This window comes from Kogia breviceps, chromosome 14 (assembly GCF_026419965.1).
Source record: "Kogia breviceps isolate mKogBre1 chromosome 14, mKogBre1 haplotype 1, whole genome shotgun sequence".
Lineage (NCBI taxonomy): Eukaryota > Metazoa > Chordata > Mammalia > Artiodactyla > Physeteridae > Kogia > Kogia breviceps.
Window position 1 is genome coordinate 26499985 of NC_081323.1, and position 20878 is coordinate 26520862.

Below are 20878 nucleotides of genomic sequence, written 5' to 3' on the forward strand. Positions count from 1 at the left end.
CCAGAGCCTAGAAACTTCCAGAGAAAAACTAAGACCTCATAATGATTTCCCAGATTTGACACTTCAGCTTTGATTACTTGACCCAAATTGAATTTAATTAAAAGAACTTAGGGACTTCCCTGGTCATGCAGTGGTTAAGATTCCACGCTCCCAATACAGGGGGCCCAGGTTCAATCCCTGGTCAGGGAACTAGATCCCACATGCACGCCACTACTAAGGACCCCGTGAACCACAACTAAGGAGCCCGCAAGCCACAGCTAAGATCCAGTGCAACCAAATAAATAAATAAATATTTTAAAAATTTAAAAGAACTTACCTTATTACCTTAAAAAATACTGATCAGGAGCTTCCCTGGTGGCGCAGTGGTTAAGAATCCACCTGCCAATGCAGGGGACATGGGTTCAAGCCCTGGTCCGGGAAGATCCCACATGCCACGGAGCAATTAAGCCCATGCGCCACAACTACTGAGCTTGCGCTCTAGAGCCTTTGAGCCACAGCTACTGCAGCCCGTGCGCCTAGAGCCCGTGCTCTGCAACAAGAGAAGCCACCGCAATGAGAAGCCCATGTACCGCAACGAAGAGTAGCCCCCACTCACCACAACTAGAGAAAGCCCGCACACAGCAACAAAGACCCAATGCAGTCAATAAATAAATACATAAATAAATAAATTCTTTAAAAAAAAAAAGTACTGATCAGGAAGCTACAGCGAACGTGGCATCCCCAGCCCCACGTATTTTACCCTCACACCTCCCTCCTCAGTCACTGCAAGCCACTCTGGGCTCCCATCTCCACATGCTGGGCGTGGCTCTGGAAGGTGTTCCTCCAGTCCCAACAGAGCCCAATGGCTGAACGTGCACGCACGACACCCCCTTCCCCACCAGACGGTCACCCCACACCGCAGTAATCAAGGAAAGACCCTAATAAATGGAGCAATAAACTATGTTCAAAGACTGGGAGACCCATAGGAACAAGATGTTGGTTCTGCCCAAATAATCTACAGATCCAGCAAAATCCCAACCCAAATCCCAGCAGGTACTTTTTTCCAGAGACTAACAAGCTGAATCTATATAAAATCCACATGGAAATGTGAAGGCCAAAGGTGCCAACGCAGCCTTGTAGAGTGAGGCTGGAGAGGGCACATGGCTGAACAGCAGGACTGGTGGGCGACAAGCCTGGAGCAGAAGGACTGAGCAGTGCTGACCAGCACAGGGCACACGGGACCAAGCAGGGCATCCAGCACAGCCCATGCACTCGGCCACCTTGTGGGGCAGTGAGGAAGGAGGGAGCTTCAAAACCGAGCCTGAGCCGATGGACATCTATACAGGAAAAATGACCCCTGCCTCACACCATGCACAAAAACTCCCTTACAGGGAGATGAAAGAGCTGAAAACAAAGGCAAAACAATAAAGCTTTTAAAGAAAAGCAGAAGTAAACGTCACATGATGTGGAGTAAGCAGAGACCTCTGAAGCAGAACACAGACGTGCCGACCACAAAAGACAAACAGATACACTGGACTAGAGTAGAATTAAAAACATCTGTTCTCAGACACCCCAGGGAAGTCAGAAGATGACCTGCAGAGGGGGAAAAAGATGCCTGCAACACATCCGGGACAAAGGAGTCCCCTGAGACAGAGGAAGAGCTCCCACGATTGAAGACGGAGGAAAAGACAGCCCACGGGACCCAGGGAGGCCAGATCCACCCACTGCCTGTATCCGCAGAGGCAGCCGACACAGAGCTGAGAAGCAGTGCTGGGACCATCGGGCCACGAGCCTGTTTACTATCTGGCCTCTACGGAAAAGCTTGCAGAGTCCTGCAATCAACAAAGGGGCGAAAGCCTGGAACAGGCATCACACAGGAGAGGGTCTCCACATGGGCAGCCGGTGCAAGAAAGGCACTGCCCCCGTCAGGCACCTGGGAAACCCAAGTGAGGACCACCTGCTCTGCGCGCCCTTGGACAATGGGCGTGAAGAAGCGGAGGATGCCAGGCGCTGCGAGAATGAAGAGCAGCTGGAACCCGCAGGCGGCTGGCAGGCAGGGAGCTACCAAACCCCACCTGTAAGTGTCTGACCTGCAGTAACCCCTACAGAGGAGCCTGTGCCCCAGGTGCACCCTACGCCACCGAGGAACAAACCCGGCCACCAAAAGACGTGATGCTTGCATGCAGCAGCTTTATTCATGAAACCAAAACTGTGAGCAAACCCAATGCCCCAATGCCCACTGACAGGAAATTAAGAAACTGCGAGCATTCACACAGTGGAACACTCAATAATAACCAGAATAAACCACTCACAACAGTGCACACAGACACGGATAAACCTCACAGCCACGATACCAAGTGGGAGAAGCCAGGTGGAGAAAGGATACACACTGTGTGATGACCCTTGAGTGAGGAACAAACCAGGAGCCAGTGTACCAGGGAAGGAGCTGATGGGGGGTGGGGGTGACGGGAGGGCTGGTGCCTGGGACAGGCACACCGTCTTCAATTAGGGAGGAAAAACACAAGCTCTGCAGGGGCCAAACAAGAAATGAAATGAAATAAAATAAGCAAAATTCCAGTTTCAAGGCCTCCCGGGGAGTCCAGGGCAGAACCGCCAGCCGTCACCTGGGCCCACATGGGTCACCTGGCACCTGGCCTCTCTGAGCCGGCCCTTCCCCTCACTGTCCTCAAATGCGTGGAGTCAGGGTGCCATAAAGATGAAGATGTTTGAAGTGTGTCTCGCCCTGGGTCATAAGAATTGTGATGACAAAATCCGAAAGACTAAGCGAACGTTTTCTCCTAGGATTCCTATCTGTACAGAGGGGCACCTCCTGACGGAGGCTGCACGGTCAGCTGGGCGCAGACTCTTCCCAGGACCGCAGCCCTCCGCAGGCTCACACTCCCCTCTGGATCACCCGACATGAATCCCCCCATGAACCCATCTGCCATCAGCCCCGGGCCATGTAGATAGGAACAGACCTGCCTGGAAGCAGCAGCAGGGCGCCATGGCCGGGCTCCTCCGCGGCGTCCAGGCATTCGGGGGGCACCAGGGTGCCTGTGTCCTCATCCGTGAAGGTCTCACACTCACTGTAGGTGCTCTCGGAGCCCATGTATGCGCTGTCTGTCACCTCGTTGGCCTACGAGAGAGAAGAGTCAGTCCCGGGGCCCGGGAAAGGATCCTGTGGAGGGGGAGCTTGCACGTGGGAGATGTCCCTCCTGTACTTCTAAGCAGAAACAGTAGGTTACAAAACACTTCAGTATTTTCAAAAATGAAAAATAGGCACATATTCAAGAGCAGAAAAAATGACTGGAGTGATTTTTAAACTTAGTTATAGCAATACGCCTAAAACGGACACAAAGTATCCCAACATCACAGGATACATGCCAGAACAGCCAGTTTTGTGGCTATCCAGCACTGGAATGAATTCTACCCCAGGAACTAATGTTCAATAATGTAAGACTATGCCTTTTTAAAAGTCCCCATCAATATCTGCTCTGTACATGCAAGCTATTGCTTTGAAATCCAATTACGTGGTCTAACCTCAAAATACGAATTCATCAATTATTGGACCAATTATGTTTGCTGGTTAAATGTCTACTTTCCCGGACCTCCCTGGTGGCGCAGTGGTTAAGAATCCGCCTGCCAATGCAGGGGACGCAGGTTCAATCCCTGGTCCAGGAAGATCCCACATGCCACAGAGCAGCTAAGCCCACATGCCACAACTACTGAAGCCCGCACACCTAGAGCCCTCCCATGCTCCGCAACAAAGAGAAGCCAGCGCAATGAGAAGCCCGCACACTGCAACGAGGAGTAGCCCCTGCTTTCTGCAACTAGAGAAAGCCCGCGCGCAGCAACAAAGACCCAACACAGCCAAAAAGAAACTAATTAATTAATTAATTTAAAAAAGGTCTACTTTCCCACTAAACACATCTTTGTTTTTACTCTTGTGGACCCAGCACCGAGCACAGGGCTGGGCATACAGCAGACAGTAGGTATTTGTGGATTGTCCAAATGAACTTAAAACTGAAGAACCATTAAACAGGCCATTTTCAATTTACAATCTCAGCTTTAACTAAAGTGAAACTTCACTGGTTAGGAGAAGTAGCCAACCTTTCATGCTCTAAAGAGTCTGAGGTTAACAATTTGCAAACAAGTAAGAATTCAGAGAAGCAACTGGAGATGGTGCACTTTGTCCTCCGGCTCTGGTGTCACAAGATGGGTGGGGGGGCAAAAGGGCCCCTGACGGCTGTCTCCGCACCTCTGCCCGATGGAGACCCAGGGCCCATCCTCGGTCTGCTGTCCACCAGCTGTGTGACCCCAGCCCGGGATCTTGAGCATCCAAGCTGTGCTGCCTCATTTGTAGATCAGGGGCTGCAATGCTGATCTCAAGAGGTTGCAACCACTCAAGACTTAGAGATTACACAGGCGGGTGCGAGAACAGAGCCTGAAAGCTGGGGGCTCACGTGTCATAGGTGGTGCAACCCCCGCCTCCTGCACATAGGACAGAATGAAGCAGGGAAGGCACCCGAGGTACCTACTGCAGGCATTCCATGACACTCCTTATTTCCGAGGAAAACCTGATACTCCTTGGAATCTCAGGCAACTAAGTAATTCACAAAGAGCATTCACTTCAAAATCTGAAATCAGGAAATCCCTTCAAGGGGCCCCCAGTTTCCTTCTCCTCACCACCAAGCAGGTGGCTCTGGGCTCAGCCTGCAGGTAGGGACACTGTCTGAGCCAGGCAGGCTCCGCCATGTGTGAGGCTGGGCCCGCTGCTCCTGGGCCGAGGGACAGCTGCCCGGAGCCCTCCCCTCCCCTCTGCTGGCCCTCGACCTGGAAGCAGGCAGGGCCCACACACCCCGGACTTGGACTGGGGGCCTCAGAGATGGCTTCCCGTAGAGGACAGAACGTGACTCTTGAGGTCAGCGTTTAGACAGCCGACCATCACCACTTCCAGCAGAGGCTCCTCTGGCCAGTGTGGCCCCAGGTCCTCGCAGGCAGCGGGGTGCGCAGAAGCGCCGGCCAGTTCGGTGCTGGGGGAGGCCCGGAGCTCAGGCCTGTTGACCTCACCCGCAGTCATGCTGCTGAGGCCGGGCTGCAGCCGGAACCCTCCCTGGGGCCTGGAGGACGGTTCAGGGTGGAAGTAATTCCCCACAATACAGGATGAGGCAGATGCCATGCAAAGCCAACTGCGCCCACACCTCGCAAGCAGACATGCCCACCTTCCATCCTCATTCCTAAAGCAAGCCTGGCCCCGTGACACACAGAGCAGCCCCAGGGGCAGGAGGCCCAGAGGCTCCAAGAGGACCCAGGGCAAGGCCCAGGGAGGGCCGAGGGGACCGGGAGGACGGGGCCAGCTCGTTTCACAGACACTGCCCACCTGCTCACCCCCTTTAGTCCAGGCTATCCTGAATAAATTTCAGCAAGCCAGACAGTTTTCTAGGGCAGGCGGGAGAACACCTGCCTTTCAAGAGGGCAGAAAACGTCTGCGAGCGTGGTCCACTGGAGGAACACCGAGGGCTCAGAGAGGCACCCCAGCGGCCCCCATGTGCCACCAGATAGGACCTCGCTTTGCCAGCCCACCGTCTATGCCGTCAACTTAAAAATGATTACAAATTTCACGTTAGGATAAGCTCATGTGGAAATCAAAGTGCACATTAGAAAGCTTGGCTGTGTTTCCTCACCGGTTAACAAACGCTGGGCCAGCGGGTGGGCAAGGACGCCTGTGCTCATCAGCCATCAGTGAGGGGCTCTAGGGTGCCCAGGCCTGCCTGGGGCCCTCGCTGTCCGGTCATGGTCCCTCCAAGGGGAATAAGCTGCCTGGCAGACCGTGGCCGGTGTCCAGCCTCCTCTTACCCTCAGATGCCAGCCTGGCCAGGGCCTGGCTCCTCACACCAGCTCCAGGAAGGGCGCGCTCATGGAGACCGCCTTTCCATGGAACTGGAACGCTGGGGACTCTGTCCAGACCGGTCGTCAGCTTCCAACAGCCTTCTATTTGCCCATTGTGCTGAGGTTCTGCAAAACCTGTGTGTCCACCTGAAGGTACACCACTGTCTCGGAAGGAGTTTAACCCTCTCCCAGACATGTTCCATTAAACCCGCTGCGCTAGCTAGCAAGGGGGGTAAAGTTCAGGAAGTGCCTGCTGGGTTTTTCACAGTCAGATCTCAAAACAGAGCGGCTTTTGTTCTTGATTTTCTAACCTTTCTGATAAGAGTCTGAACAAAAAACCTATTTCTCCATCATCTTATTAAGGCCAAGAGTTGAAGGAGAAGGGAGGGCCGGGGAAGGCACAGCAGAGACCACGCTTATCGTTCCGTTGGCGCCTGCTCTCTGCGACTTTCCCATCACCCCTCTAGAAGTCCTGACACGCGCTCGTCCCTGCAGGCATCAGGTCCTCTGCCAGTCCGCCCTCCACCTTGCTCAGACTCTCAGACCCGGAACCTTCTTCTCATTCTCAGAACGTCAGCGGCAACCCTCATTCACCGCCCCGCCCTTCCCCTTCTCAGAATTGCCACTTTCTCCTGGGGAGAAAAGAATCAGAAACTTTCTCCTGGGGAATTCCCTGGATGTCCAGTGGTTAGGACTCTGCGCTTTCACTGCTGAGGGCCCAGGTTCAATCCCTAGTCAGGGAGCTAAGATTCCACAAGCCATGTGGTGAGGCCCAAAACATTTTTTTTTAATGAAAAAAATAAAAACTTTCTCCTGGGAGCTCTCCTACAAGCTGGGGCCAAAGGGATGCTCAGTCAAACACCGGAAGCCACGGGTCCCACAAAGCATCCCCAGCAGGAAAGGACTCGGGAGCAGCAGTCCACCAAGTGTTACTGCATAGTGCACCCTGACCAGCACTGCTGTGTGCCCAGCCAGAAAATGTTCAATGAAAGTCTTATTTATCTCTGAAGATTGCCAGCAGAGGGTCTCCAGATGTGGTATTGGATATAATACACATAATCTTCACTCATATTGTTATGGGACTTATTGGGATTACACGATTCAAAAGTTTTTTAAAAAACAGCTTTCTACAAGTTTCTGTATAGCACCTAATTCCACTCCCCTCAAAATTACATCTAAAAACCTTAAAAAGGGGGCTTCCCTGGTGGTGCAGTGGTTAAGAATCTGCCTGCCAATGCAGGGGACACGGGTTTGAGCCCTGGTCCGGGAAGCAACTAAGCCCGCGGAGCAACTAAGCCCGTACGCCACAATAACTGAGCCTGCGCGCTCTAGAGCCTGTGAGTCACAACTACTGAGTCCACGTGCCTGTGCTCCACAACAAGAGAAGCCACCGCAATGAGAAGCACGTGCACTACAACGAAGAGTAGCCCCTGCTCGCTGCAACTACAGAAAGCCCACACGCAGCAACAAAGACCCAACGCAGCCAAAAATAATAAATAAATACATTTATAATAAATAAATAAATAAATAAATAAATAAAATAAAAACCTTGAAAAGCACAAAAACACACAGAGGAACTTTTAAGGTCCAACACTGTATGATTCTAACCAGCTCTATGACATTCTGAAAAAGCAAAACGATGGAGACAGTAAAAGATCAGAGGTTGCCAGGTGCTAGTGGGAGGAAGGGACGAATCTGGGGAGCAAAGAGGATTTTTAGGGCAGCAAAACTGCAATGGTAGATACGTCATGAATTCATCAAAACCCACAGACCGTACACCACCAAGAGTGAACCCTAATGTAAACCATGGCCTTCAGTTAGTAACAATGTATCGACATTGGTTCACCCTTTATAACAAATGGAAGATGTTCATTGCGGGGAAACCGTGTATGTGTGTGGGGTGTAATGGGAACTCTCTGTACCATCTGCTCCATTTTCTGTGGAGCAGAAAACCTAAAACTGCTAAAATGTAAAGTGTATTAATTCTTTTAAAGCAACCAAAAAACTTAAAAAGAAATATTCCCTCCTTGTTGAAAAAAAAATTAAGATCTAAAAACCTGAGAAGCATTCCTCCTGCATACTCTGAAACGTCAGGTTCCCACCCACGTCCTCGGAAGGTGACAAGCACGAGGTGGGGGCTGGCACACCTGAGAGCTGAGGCACCATAAAGGTGGGAGGGCCACACTTGTGGGATGCCAGGTAGGTCCACCCTGCAGAGGACGGGAGCCAGCGGTCGGACAGCACCCCAAGCCTGCTCCGCCCAGGCTTCAGGAGGCAGCCCCAGCGTCAGTGGGCCTCACCCTTTTGGATCAAATGTGTTGATGCCTTTTACTATCCTGAGTAACAAAACTCATTGTATTAGTTCCCTGGGGCTGCCAATTTCTTTTTTTAATTTAAATTTTGGTGCGTTGTTTTTTTTTTTTTTTGGCTGCATTGGGTCTTCGTTGCTGCGCGTGGGCTTTCTCTAGTTGCGGCGAGCAGGAGCTACTATTTGTTGTGGTGCACAGGCTTCTCATTGCAGTGGCTTCTCTTGTTGCGGAGCACGGGTTCTGGGCACGCAGGCTTCAGTAGTTGCAGCACGCAGGCCCTAGAGCGCGCTGGCTTTAGTAGCTGTGGCATGTGGGCTCAGTAGTTGTGGTTCGTGGGCTTAGTTGCTCTGTGGCATGTGGGATCTTCCCAGACCAGGGATTGAACCTGTGTCCCCTGCATTGGCAGGTGGATTCTTAACCACTGTGCCACCAGGGAAGTCCCAGGGCTGCCAATTTCTAACTACCATAAACTGGTGGCTTAAGACAACAGGAATATATTCTCAGAGACCTGGAGGCCAGAAGTTGGAAATCAAGGTGTCAGCAGGGCTGAATCCTTCCTGAGGCAACAGAGGAGGACCTTTCCTGCCTCGTCCAGCTCCTGGTGGCTAGGGGATGTCTCGGCTGGCAGCCGTGTTCCTCCAACTCTGCCCACGTCTTTATACCGCCTTCTCCTGCGTGTGTCATCTCCCTTTCTCTTCAAAGGACATTGGTCATTGGATTCAGGGCCCACTCTACCCAGCATGATCCCATCTTGAGATCCTTAACTTAACGAGATCTGCAGAGACCCTTTCTCCAAATAAGGTCACGTTCACGGGTTCTGATGTACTTTTGGGGAGTACCATTCAACTCACGACACCCAGATACACATAAAATACAAAGAATCAATATAACGCCCTCACGGAAATACAAGAGAAGAACAAAACAGACAACATTGATGGTAAAGTGTGTGCTGGTGTGTCAATGGGCAGGAGAGGTCTGCTGCTGGCCGACCGCTAAGTGAGGAGACAGGGTTCTCTACATGTTCTGAACAAGAAAAGCAGGCTCTCCCCTGACCTGGCTGCACTTCTGGAAAGTTCAAGGTGTGTCATTCCACACAGAGCCTTCCACGCCTCGCCATCCCACAGTCTCGGGGTCTGGCAGCTGACTTGACAGCTGACACTTCAGGGTCCTGCACACCCTCAGCCCTGCCCGGCCACACCATGCCTCACAGCCAGCACATGTCCCAGCTGGGCACTTGGCCTCCATGTACCAGGACTGGGCCTAGCACCACCAGGCCACACATAGAATGAACACACCAGCTGTTGCTGAATGGGGGACGCAAAGTGGGGGAGTCCCTGCCCTCAGGGGCTCAGGCCCAGGTGGGACTCTGGGACAAAGCTGTGATGGGTGAACGCTCCCAGGTGGCTTGGAGGCCTGTGCTGGCAGAAGTGAGAGACAGTCGGGAAGTGAACCTGTGTCATCTGAGGGGTGACTAATACCTGGGCAGTTTCTCAGAGCAAGGAACAAGCTACAGAGACACAGAAGAGGGCAGTGGGGTCCTGTGGGGTGCTACCATTTACAGGGACTCTTAGAAGCTCTTCATTTCACAAAGGAGTCCATGCTCTGGCCTTGCTTGGCAGTCTGGCAGAAGGGGACAGCAATGTCACAGGAGAGCCTGTTCCTCTGCTGACAACAGGCCACCAGCCCTGGCTGCACAGCACGGAGAGCAGATGCCTACCAACCACAGCGTCCCTACCAGTGTCAGAATGAGCCCTGCTTGCCTGCCCTTCTTGCCATTCCCCACAGAAACAGCCGTGGAGATGACCAAGAGGCACATTTAAAGATGCTCAACATCATTAATTATTAGAGAAATGCAAATCAAAACTACAATGAGGTATCACCTCACACCAGTCAGAATGGCCATCATCAAAAAAATCTACAAACAGGGCTTCCCTGGTGGCGCAGTGGTTGAGAATCCGCCTGCCGATGCAGGGGATACGGGTTCGTGCCCCGGTCCGGGAAGATCCCACATGCCGCGGAGCGGCTGGGCCCGTGAGCCATGGCCGCTGAGCCTGCGCATCCGGAGCCTGTGCCCCGCAACGGGAGAGGCCACAACAGTGAGAGGCCCGCATACCACAAAAAAAAAAAAAAAAAAAAAAAAAAAAAAAAAAAAAAAAAAAAAAAAAAAAAAATCTACAAACAAAACAAACAAACAAAAACTACAAACAATAAATGCTGGAAAGGGTGTGCTGAAAAGGGAACCCTCCTGCACTGTTGAATGTAAATGGATACAATCACTATGGAAAACAGTACAGAGGTTCCTTAAAAAACTAAAAATAGAACTACCATATGACCCAGCAATCCCACTACTGGGCATATACCTGAGAAAGCCGTAATTCAAAAAGAGACATGTACCACAATGTTCACTGCAGCATTATTTACAATAGCCAGGACACAGAACCAACATAAATGTCCATCGACAGATGAATGGATAAAGAAGATGTGGCACATATATACAATAGAATATTACTCAGCCATAAAAGGAAATGAAATTGAGTTATTTGTAGTGAGGTGGATGGACCTAGATCCTGTCATACAGAGTGAAGTTAAGTCAGAAAGAGAAAAACAAATACCGTATGCTAACGCATATATATGAAATCTAAAAAAAAAACAATGGTAATGATGAACCTAGGTGCAGGGCAGGAATAAAGATGTAGACACAGAGAATGGACTTGAGGACACGGGGTGGGAGGGGGAAGCTGGGGCAAAGTGAGAGTAGCATCGACATATATACACTACCGAATGTAAAATAGTTAGCTAGTGGGAAGCAGCAGCATAGCACAGGGAGATCAGCTCGGTGCTTTGCGATGACCTAGAGGGGTGGGATAGGGAGGGGTGGGAGGGAGGCTCACGAGGGAGGAGATATGGGGGCATATGTATGCATATGGTTGATTCACTTTGTTGTACAACAGAAACTAACACAGTATTGTGAAGCAATTATACTCCAGTAAAGATCTATTAAAAGAAAATAAACAAACAGCCGTGGGGACCAACAAGTGAAGCAGGATTTAGGGTACATGAGGAAGAGAGGGTGTATCTGTCAGATGCCCACTCAGCTCTCCTGGGAAGACCACTTGCCTCAAAGGTAACGAAGTCATCGAACTCCTCGGGGCAGGCTGGCGGCTCCTCGTCGGGGGCAGGCGTGACGCTGCAGAGCTGGCCATCGGGATCTGCTAGAGAAAGAAGACCCGGCTCAGCAGGTGGCCCAGAGTATCCCCAGAGAGGTCAAGGGGGAAGGTGCATGCGTGGTGGATGTGAGTGGAACCTGGACTGGCCATGAGAAACCCCAGGGGAAGGAGGCAAGCAATGCGGCCCCCCCGGGAAACAAGGCTTTGGGCCGCCAGACTCCACGTTTTATTTATTTACTTTGGCCACACCACTCGTCTTGCGGGATCTTAGTTCCCCAAGCAGGGACTGAACCCAGGCTCTTGGCAGTGAAAGCGCGGAGTCCTAACCACTGGACCGCCAGGGAAGTCCCAGACTCCACGTTGTAAAGAATCTGTCTTGTCTGGGGAGGTGTCAGTGTGATAACATCTGTCCAAGGTGCTGGACCCATGGCAGCTTTTATTTTCTCCCTTTTTACTTAACTTTACCTTCTACAACACATTTTATTTTATAATAATAATAAGTTTGAAAGAAATGCTATCGTTTCATGCTGGATAACGCTGACATCAGCACCAGAGACCCCACTTCTCAGACACGAGCCCACAGCAGTGGCCCTTCTGCAGGAAAAGCTCTGCTCCCACGGCCTCTAGGCAATGTCAGGGCATAGCCCGTTCCAAAGAGCATGCAAGATGCCTATGTTTCCTGAAGCTGCCTCATTACTGTGATATCATAAGAAATATTTATTTGGTCTTTGTCTCCATTGGTTCCTGGCATAGAGCTCCTAAAACCCCGGGGATTTCCTGAGTGAAGGGGTGAAAGGAGCATCTTTTATTCATAACAAGCCCCTTTCAGCTTTACCTGGGTTCACACCAGTGAGGTGACTCTCAGAGGATGGGGGCTGGTTGCCAGGGGAATTTTCAGCCCCACTCCTGACCTCTGACCTCCCGGGAGGGGGAAGGGCTGGAGACGCAGCTGATCTCCAACAGCCAGGGATTAAACAGTCCTGCCCGTGTAATGGAGCCTCCACACAAACCCCAAATGAAGGGGTTCGGGGAGCTTCCGGGTTGGGAACACACTCAGATACCAGGAGGGTGGCACATCCCAAACTCCATGGGGACAGAAACCTCTCCATGACAGACCCTGCCCCATATACCTCTTCATCTGGTTGTTCATTTGTAACCTTCATAATATCCTTTATGATGAACTGATAACAGTAAGTAAAGCGCTTCCCTGGGTTCTATGAGCCATTCTAGAAAATTATCAAACCTACGGAGGAAGTTGTGGGAACTCTCGATTTGCAGTCAAGTCAGACAGGAGGGAGGGTGACCCAGGCACCTGGGCAGTTGGTGTCCCAGGTGGTATCCACAGAGCACAGAGGACTGCGCGGTGAGGAAAACCCACAACACGGATCACAGCAGTGACTACTCAAACACATCAGTTCCTTGTTGAGTGTGTTTCACGTGACCTAACAAGACATTAGTCACTTATTTGTATGGAGTAGAGGCCTTTGAGGGCCAAGTGGACCAGCAAGCCTCCTGATGCTCCTTGGAAAAGGACTCTGAAGGGTCAGCACCAGCCTTCTTGGCCAGAGGACGCTCTTCTCGGCCAGAGGACGCTCTTCTCTGGCATCTGGACGCCACGCCCACAGCTGGGCTCTGAGGCTTGGAGTCACAGGACAGCCTGGGGAGGGGGATGGACGCTGCCAGACCCTTAGTGGCAGGACACGTCGCTATGTCTTGTTTTTGAAGAGCTCTCAGTTTGAACAGAATAATGTTTCCCCTCGACAATCAAGCGGATTCAAACGTTTACACGTTCAGTAACTGTGAGCTGCTGCTCCAAATTCAAGACTGCAAAAGCCCTTTGGCTGCTTCCGTCTTAAGAATCACAGGTACTTTTGCTGCTGTTGCTTTGTACCGTTTTCCCCAGGGGAGTGTAGCTCAGACGCGGCTGGAGTGAAGGAGCCTCAGAGCGTGGCAGGCTGGACCTGGACCCCGTGCTCGCTGCCCACCACACCAGCCCACAGCCCTGCAGCCCCTCATTGGATGCCTGGTCTTTGGTGCAGGTGAACTATGGCAGAACCATGGGGAGAGGGTAACTGTGGACGGAAGCCTTTGGTGTCTGGGGCAGGGGAGGGAGAGGACCACTTACCCCGGCGCAAAGCTGTAAAATGCTAGGCTGACTCTGCCTATCTTTCCACTTTCAAATGTTAAGTCTTGCTTGCACTTCCAAAAACTGAAACAGAGAATTCAAAACTCTCAGAAAGCAGCCAAGCATCTTAGCCACGGTGGACATGTGCTCACATTCCCGGGGTGGGTCCTGCCCCATGCAGTGGAGGAACATGTGAATGCAGCTCGCATTTCTACAATCTCGATGGGAACTAAATATGGTTCTTCTATCAGTTTTCTCAATTAAGTATCAGTTTTTACTTTTTATTTATCTTATTCTTCCAGAGCCTGGGGTTGGGGGATGAGCCAGAGCAATGGCCCATTTGTAACAACCCCCCTTGATTTCATTCTATTCCTGAAATGAGGCCTGTGGCGAGGAGAGCAGACTCCTGCACTCCTCTGCAAAACTGGGTCAGTACACGGAGTCAGTGCTCCACTCCTGTATGCAGAACAGAAGCCTGACAGACGCGACAGGCCGACCATGGCCACGGCAGGCGTGCCGGCAGGAAGATGTGAGGTGAGCTCTGGCTGAAAGCAGTTTAGGTGATCATGCTCCCATTCTCCCAAATGCTACGAGTTAACAATTTCAAAATTGTCTCTGACTTGTTTTTATTCTAATTTTATTTTCACTCTCCATTCCTAACAAAAGTTAAATGATGACGTCAAATTACCAAAAAAAGGAGAAGCAGGGGAATTTCCCTGGCAGTCCAGAGGTTAGGACTCCGCGATTTCACTGCCAGGGCCTGGGTTCAATCCCTGGTTGGGGAACTGGGATCCCACAAGCAGCGAGGCCAAAAAAAAAAAAAAAGGAAAAGCAGGGCTCACAGCCCTGACCCGCCCAGTAGTTCACCCACTGTGCAGAGAGGGGTGTCCCCACCAGCACTGCCCACTCCAGAAGAGGCCGAGTCTCCTGAGGCACCCAAGCTGCCCAGCCCAGCCCCCCAGCCTTCCTGCAGCCCCAAATGTGCAGTGTGGCCCCAGGTCCCCTTCCCAGACACTCTCTGGGAGACCTGTGTGCCCCCAGCTTCACCGTCCCCCGAGTCCCATCACCTCCCGGGGTTGTCCCAGCTGTCCTCCACTAGAAAGCCAGCTCCACAGGTGCTGTGTCCCCGAGCCTGGAATGGTCCTCTCGGCAAAGCTGACGGCCCTGACAGGTCTCAGCTGCCCCCTCCCACAGCTGCAGCCCCTTCATCCGCCTGATTCAAGCTCTCATCACAGCAGCCTCCCCTTAGCCTGCCCACCCAAGGACCCCACCCTATCTGCTGGCCAGGCTGGGCCCCTGACCAACCCTGCCCCCCACCCCACACCCTCTCTGCTCCCTCCAGCACACACTTCAGGAGTGGGGGTCTGCTCTGCATAGGCTAAACTGGGGCGGGGGACACCAGCTGCAGTGTGGCATCACGCTGAGACCGAGCCTCACCCTCCCACACCACCGCGTGGGACGCTGCTGTTCCAGAATATTCGTGCCACTGAAGAATCACAGCACCACTTCCTGGAGCATTCAGGCTAACTCTGGGACAGCCTAGGAAGCTTTTATTTTTAATTACAGTGGAAATGTTACCAAAAAAGAATGCAAAAATAATGAGACTCAGTGATGTGTGTGGGCCCCAGAGGCAGAACTTTCACCAAGTTGTCCTGACGTGGGTACTTCCCTGGTGGTCCAGTGGTTAACAATCAGTCTTTCAATGCAGGGGACGCTGGTTCGATCCCTGGTCGGGAAACTAAGATTCCCACATGCCGTGGGGCAACTAAGCCCTGCGCGCCACAACTAGAGAGAAGCCTGCGCACCACAACGAAAAGATCCCGTGTGCCACAAGACCCGACGCAGCCAAAAATATAAATATATTAAAAAAAAAAAAAGTTATCCTGACCTGGAGGCTCTGATTCAGGAGGAAGTGAGGACAGAGGGCCCCCCAGCTGCAGGGGGAAGGGCCCAGGCCAAGGCAAGGAGGGAGGAGGGGTGTGGCGAGCCCCATCTCAGCATCAGGTGGAAGGGTGACCACAAGGGACAAGCAGGACCCAGGAAACAAGACAATCTCAGACAACCATCTTCTCTCACCAGGTTGATAAATCTATGCACATGAAACTTCGAGACACGTGCAACCAGCGGACAGCCTCAGGGACAGCAGCTGGCACCCCTCCGGCCAACAGATGGGGGTCACTCTGCTCCCACGCCGGGGCCTGACGGGCTGGTGCCTGGAGAGCTCTGACAGCACACTGGGTCGCGCCCACCTGGTCATGAGTGTTCCAGGGAGTACATTCTGACTCCTGAGGCCCAAGGTTGGGACCCCCTAGGTCATGACCCCCCAGGAATTCCTACAGCTGAGCTTCCTCTATTTCTTGTCACCTGTGGGCCTATCAGAAGAGAGCAGCCACTGCCCAGCAACAGAATCAGGGACGTGGGCTCAGAGAGGGCCTCAGAGCCACACAGATAGCCCTGGCACCATCTCTCGCTGGCCACTGTCCTGGGCTCCTTCCTGCCCATGCCCAGGGGCCTTGACCCTTCAGAGAAAGCCCGGTCTCGGCCCTGGTTGGAAGGTGCCCTGTGGTCAGCAGCTGCTCTGTGGTCACCCCAGGAAGTGGTCCACACCACTCCCCCCGAGGCTATGGGCTGAGGGTGGACAGCAAGCTTGCCTAGCCTGGCTCATGTCAGGCCAAGTGTCCCAGCAATTCCCATAAGTTCTTGAATTCTAGAATGTTCTGCTGACATCCCAGTAGAGCACCCAGGGACTTTAGCACCTTCTTCCCCACAAAATGGCTTAGTCTCTGCTTACCTGAATATTCAATTTGTTTAATTACTGTGACCACATAAACACTGATCCCCTCTGGCCGAGAGTATTCCAGAAGCACATTTTCCTCTTACTCTACGTCTTGTTTTTCCTGGCATGAGTGACTGCTTGCTGGTGTCCTGGGCTTGACTCCTATGCACCCACCCCAAAGCCCTCGGGCTGAGCTGCGAAGCCTTCTCCAATGACCCACCAGTCCTGGGGCCCTGGCTCCCATCACCGCCAACCTGCGGCCAACCCATCACATGAGGTGAAGGTGAAATGAAGCTGCTGAAGACAAAGACCCACGGAGCCACCTCCTCCGGGACATGTGACATCCTTACTGACCCCCGGGACTGAGACCAGGCAGCCCAACGCAGCGGCTCCAGTCCTGCTGGGTCCGGACACCCACGGACTCAGCGGGAAGCTCTCAAGCACACGTAACACACGCGTGAAAACCAGTCACATGGCAGACCTCAAACTCCAGGCACAGCACAGAGATCCCATTCTCTGACTATCACACACATGATTAGGTTCAAATTATTGACAAGCTCTTCAAATACATTTAGAAATTGTTTAAAATAATCGATGAGTCAAAGAAAAAAATCACACTGGTTTGTTAAAAGTAGGAGAAAAAAGTCTACACCTAGAGTTTCCAAAAGGTTAACTGAGGAAGCTGTGGGCGGACAAGCCAGCCCCCAGCGTCCTGGGCATGCCTGCGGTGGCCCCGGTGACCTTCCCAAAGGCCTGGCTTGGGTGCCTGCTGTGGGGCGGTGAGCATACCATACCAGGAAGCACCAAGACACACTGGAGGTGGAGAAGCAAAAATTTGCATGAAGCCACCAAAAAATTTTGTGCAAGGGATGAAGTTTTAAACAACTTTCTGTTTTAACCTCACACCTAACCTCCAAAAAATCACTGAAGGACTACAACCCACTGGTTACACAGATCCAGACACAGGTACGAAGCCTCTGCCTGTGGACTCTCGGCCTGGAGCCCAGGGTTCACCTCGCCCCCGCCACCCCACCAGGACCACCTCTGGGTGGTACTACCCAGCTCACCACACAGGCCTTGGGACTGCCCCCCACCTGGACCAGCCTCGTGCCAGCCAGCCCCCAGAGAAGGCTGCCAGCCCGGAGCTGGCCCATGCAGTCCTCCAGCCCGGCCCGCCCACCACACTGAGGGCAGCTACATGGCCTCAGCATGTGCCGCGCACGCATGGGGTCCCCAGGTTGTGCGGGGCCTCCAACGGTGTGCGTGCAGACTGACTGTGAAGAAGAGCCAGCAGGGACTTGGGGTTTAGGAAACCTTGTCCATGTGACACTGCTAGGCAATAACTTGGGGGCGGGGACAGATAAGACAGGTGACACTACCAACAACTGCTGATAAGACCCAAGGGCATCCCTTGACCCAGCACCATCAGGTAACTGATGGCCCCGCCCAGGTCTGCACGTCCTCCTCTTCCTCTGCCAAGAGCAGAGGAGGGAAGGAGCCTGCGATTGGGACCTCCCACCACCCTCACCCCAGCACGTGGCCACAGATGGGGAATGAGAAGGAAAGCTCTATTCAGAGCTTTGGAATTTTATTTAAAAGGACAGCATATGGGCAACCGGTGAGAGTGTGAAATGTTCGCTTTGGCAGTTCTGTATGAAACTAAGCTCACAGCCAGCACGCGACCAGCCATCCCATCCCTGGGCACAGGCCCCAAAGCCATGACAACACTGTTCACACAAAGACTTGGACCCCAGCGTCACTATAAGGTTCATTCATTGCGGCCCCAAACTGGAGACATATTACTGTCCATCACCTGGGGGGCGGACAGACAAATTGCATAGGCATGCAGGCGAGCACAGCTCCACACGGGAAGAGTGCCCTGACACGCGGCAGCACCGGTGAGTCGCAAGCATCACACACGGGCGAGCACAACACAGGAGTGCCGCCAATGGTTTATTTACGTGACGTCCACAAGAGGCAAGGCTAATCCATGCTGACAGAACCAGCCAAGGAGATGCCGGCAGGAGGGAGGAGATCACTGGAAGGCCGGCGGGGAGCTGTCTCCGGGGGCAGTAAGGCTCTGGGCAGGGGTCTGCATCCCAGCAGGAGAACATCAACTTTCACAGAAGGGCACACAAGATTTGTGCATTCACAAAAGGTAAATTTTGACTCAAAATAAGACTGCAAACAAATACTGAACTCTAAGTAATGACTGATACACAGGACAAGGTGTTTGGGGGAGTGTATGGCAGTATACCTGTCTAAAATGCATCCCATTAAAAAAAAAAAGATGGGGCTTCCCTGGTGGCGCAGTGGTTGAGAGTCCGCCTGCCAATGCAGGAGACACGGGTTCGTGCCCTGGTCCAGGAAGATCCCACATGCCGCGGAGCAACTAAGCCCGTGAGCCATGGCCGCTGAGCCTGTGCGTCCGGAGCCTGTGCTCCGCAACGGGAGAGGCCACAACAGTGAGAGGCCCGCATACCGAAAAAAAAAAAAAAAAAAAAAAAAAAGATGGATTGTTGGACAGATGTATGGGTGGATATATGATATATAATGACACAAACGCAGGAAGATGTTCCCTGCTGACTGTGGATGGTAAATACACATGTGGGTGTTCATTGTGTAAGTCTTGCAATGTTTTTGTATGTTTGGAAGTTTTCATTAAAAAAAAAAAAAAATTCTGGGGACTTCCCTGGTGGCACATTGGATAAGACTCCATGCTCCCAATGCAGGGGGCCTGGGTTCGATCCCTGGTCAGGGAACTAGATCCCACATGCATGCCACAACTAAGGAGCCCCCGAGCCGCAACTAAGGAGCCCATGTGCTGCAACTAAGAATCTGGCAAGTCACAACTAAAGGAGCCCTGGAGCTGCAACTAAGGAGCCAGGTTGCTGCAACTAAGACCAGGTGCAACCAAATAAATAAATAAATAAATAGTAAAAAAAAACCCAAAAAAACAAAAAAACAAAACTTCTGGGGAAAGGGGCAGTAGACTTCTAACATTACAAATAAGTAGCTGAGTCAGTGAATTCTGGAGGACAGAGTGTGAGGAGCAAAGAACGAGGTGGGAGAGAGGGCCTCCTGAAACCTGGGATGTTTCAGGGGCTCTAAGGAGGAGGAGGCTGTGAAGCTCAGCAAAGGGAGCCTGAGGAGTGAGGGTCACTAATCGGGGGGTGGGGGCTTGAGGGAGGGGGCTGAGGAAGGGGTGAGGTGACAGAAGCACATGGTGGGGTGACTGACCTCCATTTCTGATCGCTGTGATCCCTCGGTAGAAGTCTTCGAAACTAATCACGCCGAGCCCACTGGGATCCAAGTACCTCGTTAAGTCCTTCACCTGCAATGGCCAAGTGAGAATGTTATCGGAGCCTTCACACTTTGGGTGGTGGGGGGGTCGTGCATGTGACATCTCGCCACATTCAGAGAAGCAGGCGGCTTGCAAGGGGAGGTGCTGAAAGTAAGGGCCATCAGGTCCTCTGACTGGAGAGCCAGCAACAGCTCCAGCCAGGGCACAGGTGGCATCTGGGGAGATGCTGCCAACAGTGCCCACAACCATGAACCACGAATCACGGAATAAGACCCTGCTCTCAGGACAAAAGCTATGCTTCTTGAGTGTGCTGAAGTTTTAGGCTTTACTGCAGTCAGGATCCAGGTGCTATGTACAGCACAGACCTGCCCATCCCGACAGGCACCCCAGCCGTGCAGAGGTCTTAGTAAAACTGACTCCAGCAAGTAGACCCTGGACATCAGAACTAATAAAGAGTAAGTGGGATAATTCACACATGATGTTCCAGAGAATGAAACTCTCCAAAAAGAAGATAAGAGCTTCCCTGGTGGCGCAGTGGTTGAGAGTCCGCCTGCCAATGCAGGGGATACGGGTTCGTGCCCCGGTCTGGGAGGATCCCAAATGCCACGGAGCGGCTGGGCCTGTGAGCCATGGCCGCTGAGCCTGCGCGTCCAGAGCCTGTGCTCCGCAACGGGAGAGGACACAGCAGTGAGAGGCCCGCGTACCACACACACACAAAAAAAGATAAGTTTCTGTTTGTAAGTATAAACTGGATTTCATCAAAATTTAATACTTTTGCTCTTTAAAAGACACCCTTAGGGCTTCCCTGGTGGCGCAGTGGTTGAGAGTCCGCCTGCCAATGCAGGGGACACGGGTTCGTGCCCCGGTCCGGGAAGATCCCACATGCCGCGGAGCGGCTGGGCCCGTGAGCCATGGCCGCTGAGCCTGCGCATCCGGAGCCGGTGCTCTGCAACGGGAGAGGCCACAACAGTGAGAGGCCCGCGTATCGCCAAAAAAATATATATATATATTAAAAAAATTAAAAGACACCCTTAGACAACACTGTAAATCAACTACACTCCAATAAAAAATAATTTTTAAAAAAAGACACCGGGCTTCCCTGGTGGCGCAGTGGTTGAGAGACCGCCTGCCGATGCAGGAGACACGAGTTCGTGCCCCGGTCCGGGAAGATCCCACATGCCGTGGAGCAGCTGGGCCCGTGAGCTATGGCTGCTGGGCCTGCACGTCCAGAGCCTGTGCTCCGCAACGGGAGAGGCCACAACAGTGAGAGGACCGCGTACCGCAATAAAAAAAAAAAAAAGAAAAAGACACCATTAGTATAACTAAAAG

At 52.4% G+C, this 20878-nt stretch overlaps 1 protein-coding gene across 4 annotated transcripts in view; it reads right to left on the reverse strand.

Moving 5' to 3' along the window:
* RAB11FIP3 (RAB11 family interacting protein 3) overlaps positions 1–20878 on the reverse strand; it is a 78114-nt gene that overhangs the window by 19886 nt on the left and 37350 nt on the right. For 2 of the 4 annotated variants that reach the window (XM_067012765.1, XM_067012763.1), the window contains exons 2-4: positions 19486–19579; positions 11295–11386; positions 2958–3115 (exon numbers count right to left, since the gene is read on the reverse strand). In XM_067012765.1, coding sequence (XP_066868866.1) covers positions 2958–3115; positions 11295–11386; positions 19486–19579 — 344 coding nt within the window. Of the gene's footprint in view, positions 1–2957; positions 3116–11294; positions 11390–19485; positions 19580–20878 lie in introns of all 4 variants that reach the window. The other 2 variants (XM_059036878.2, XM_067012764.1) reach the window with 1 other exon arrangement.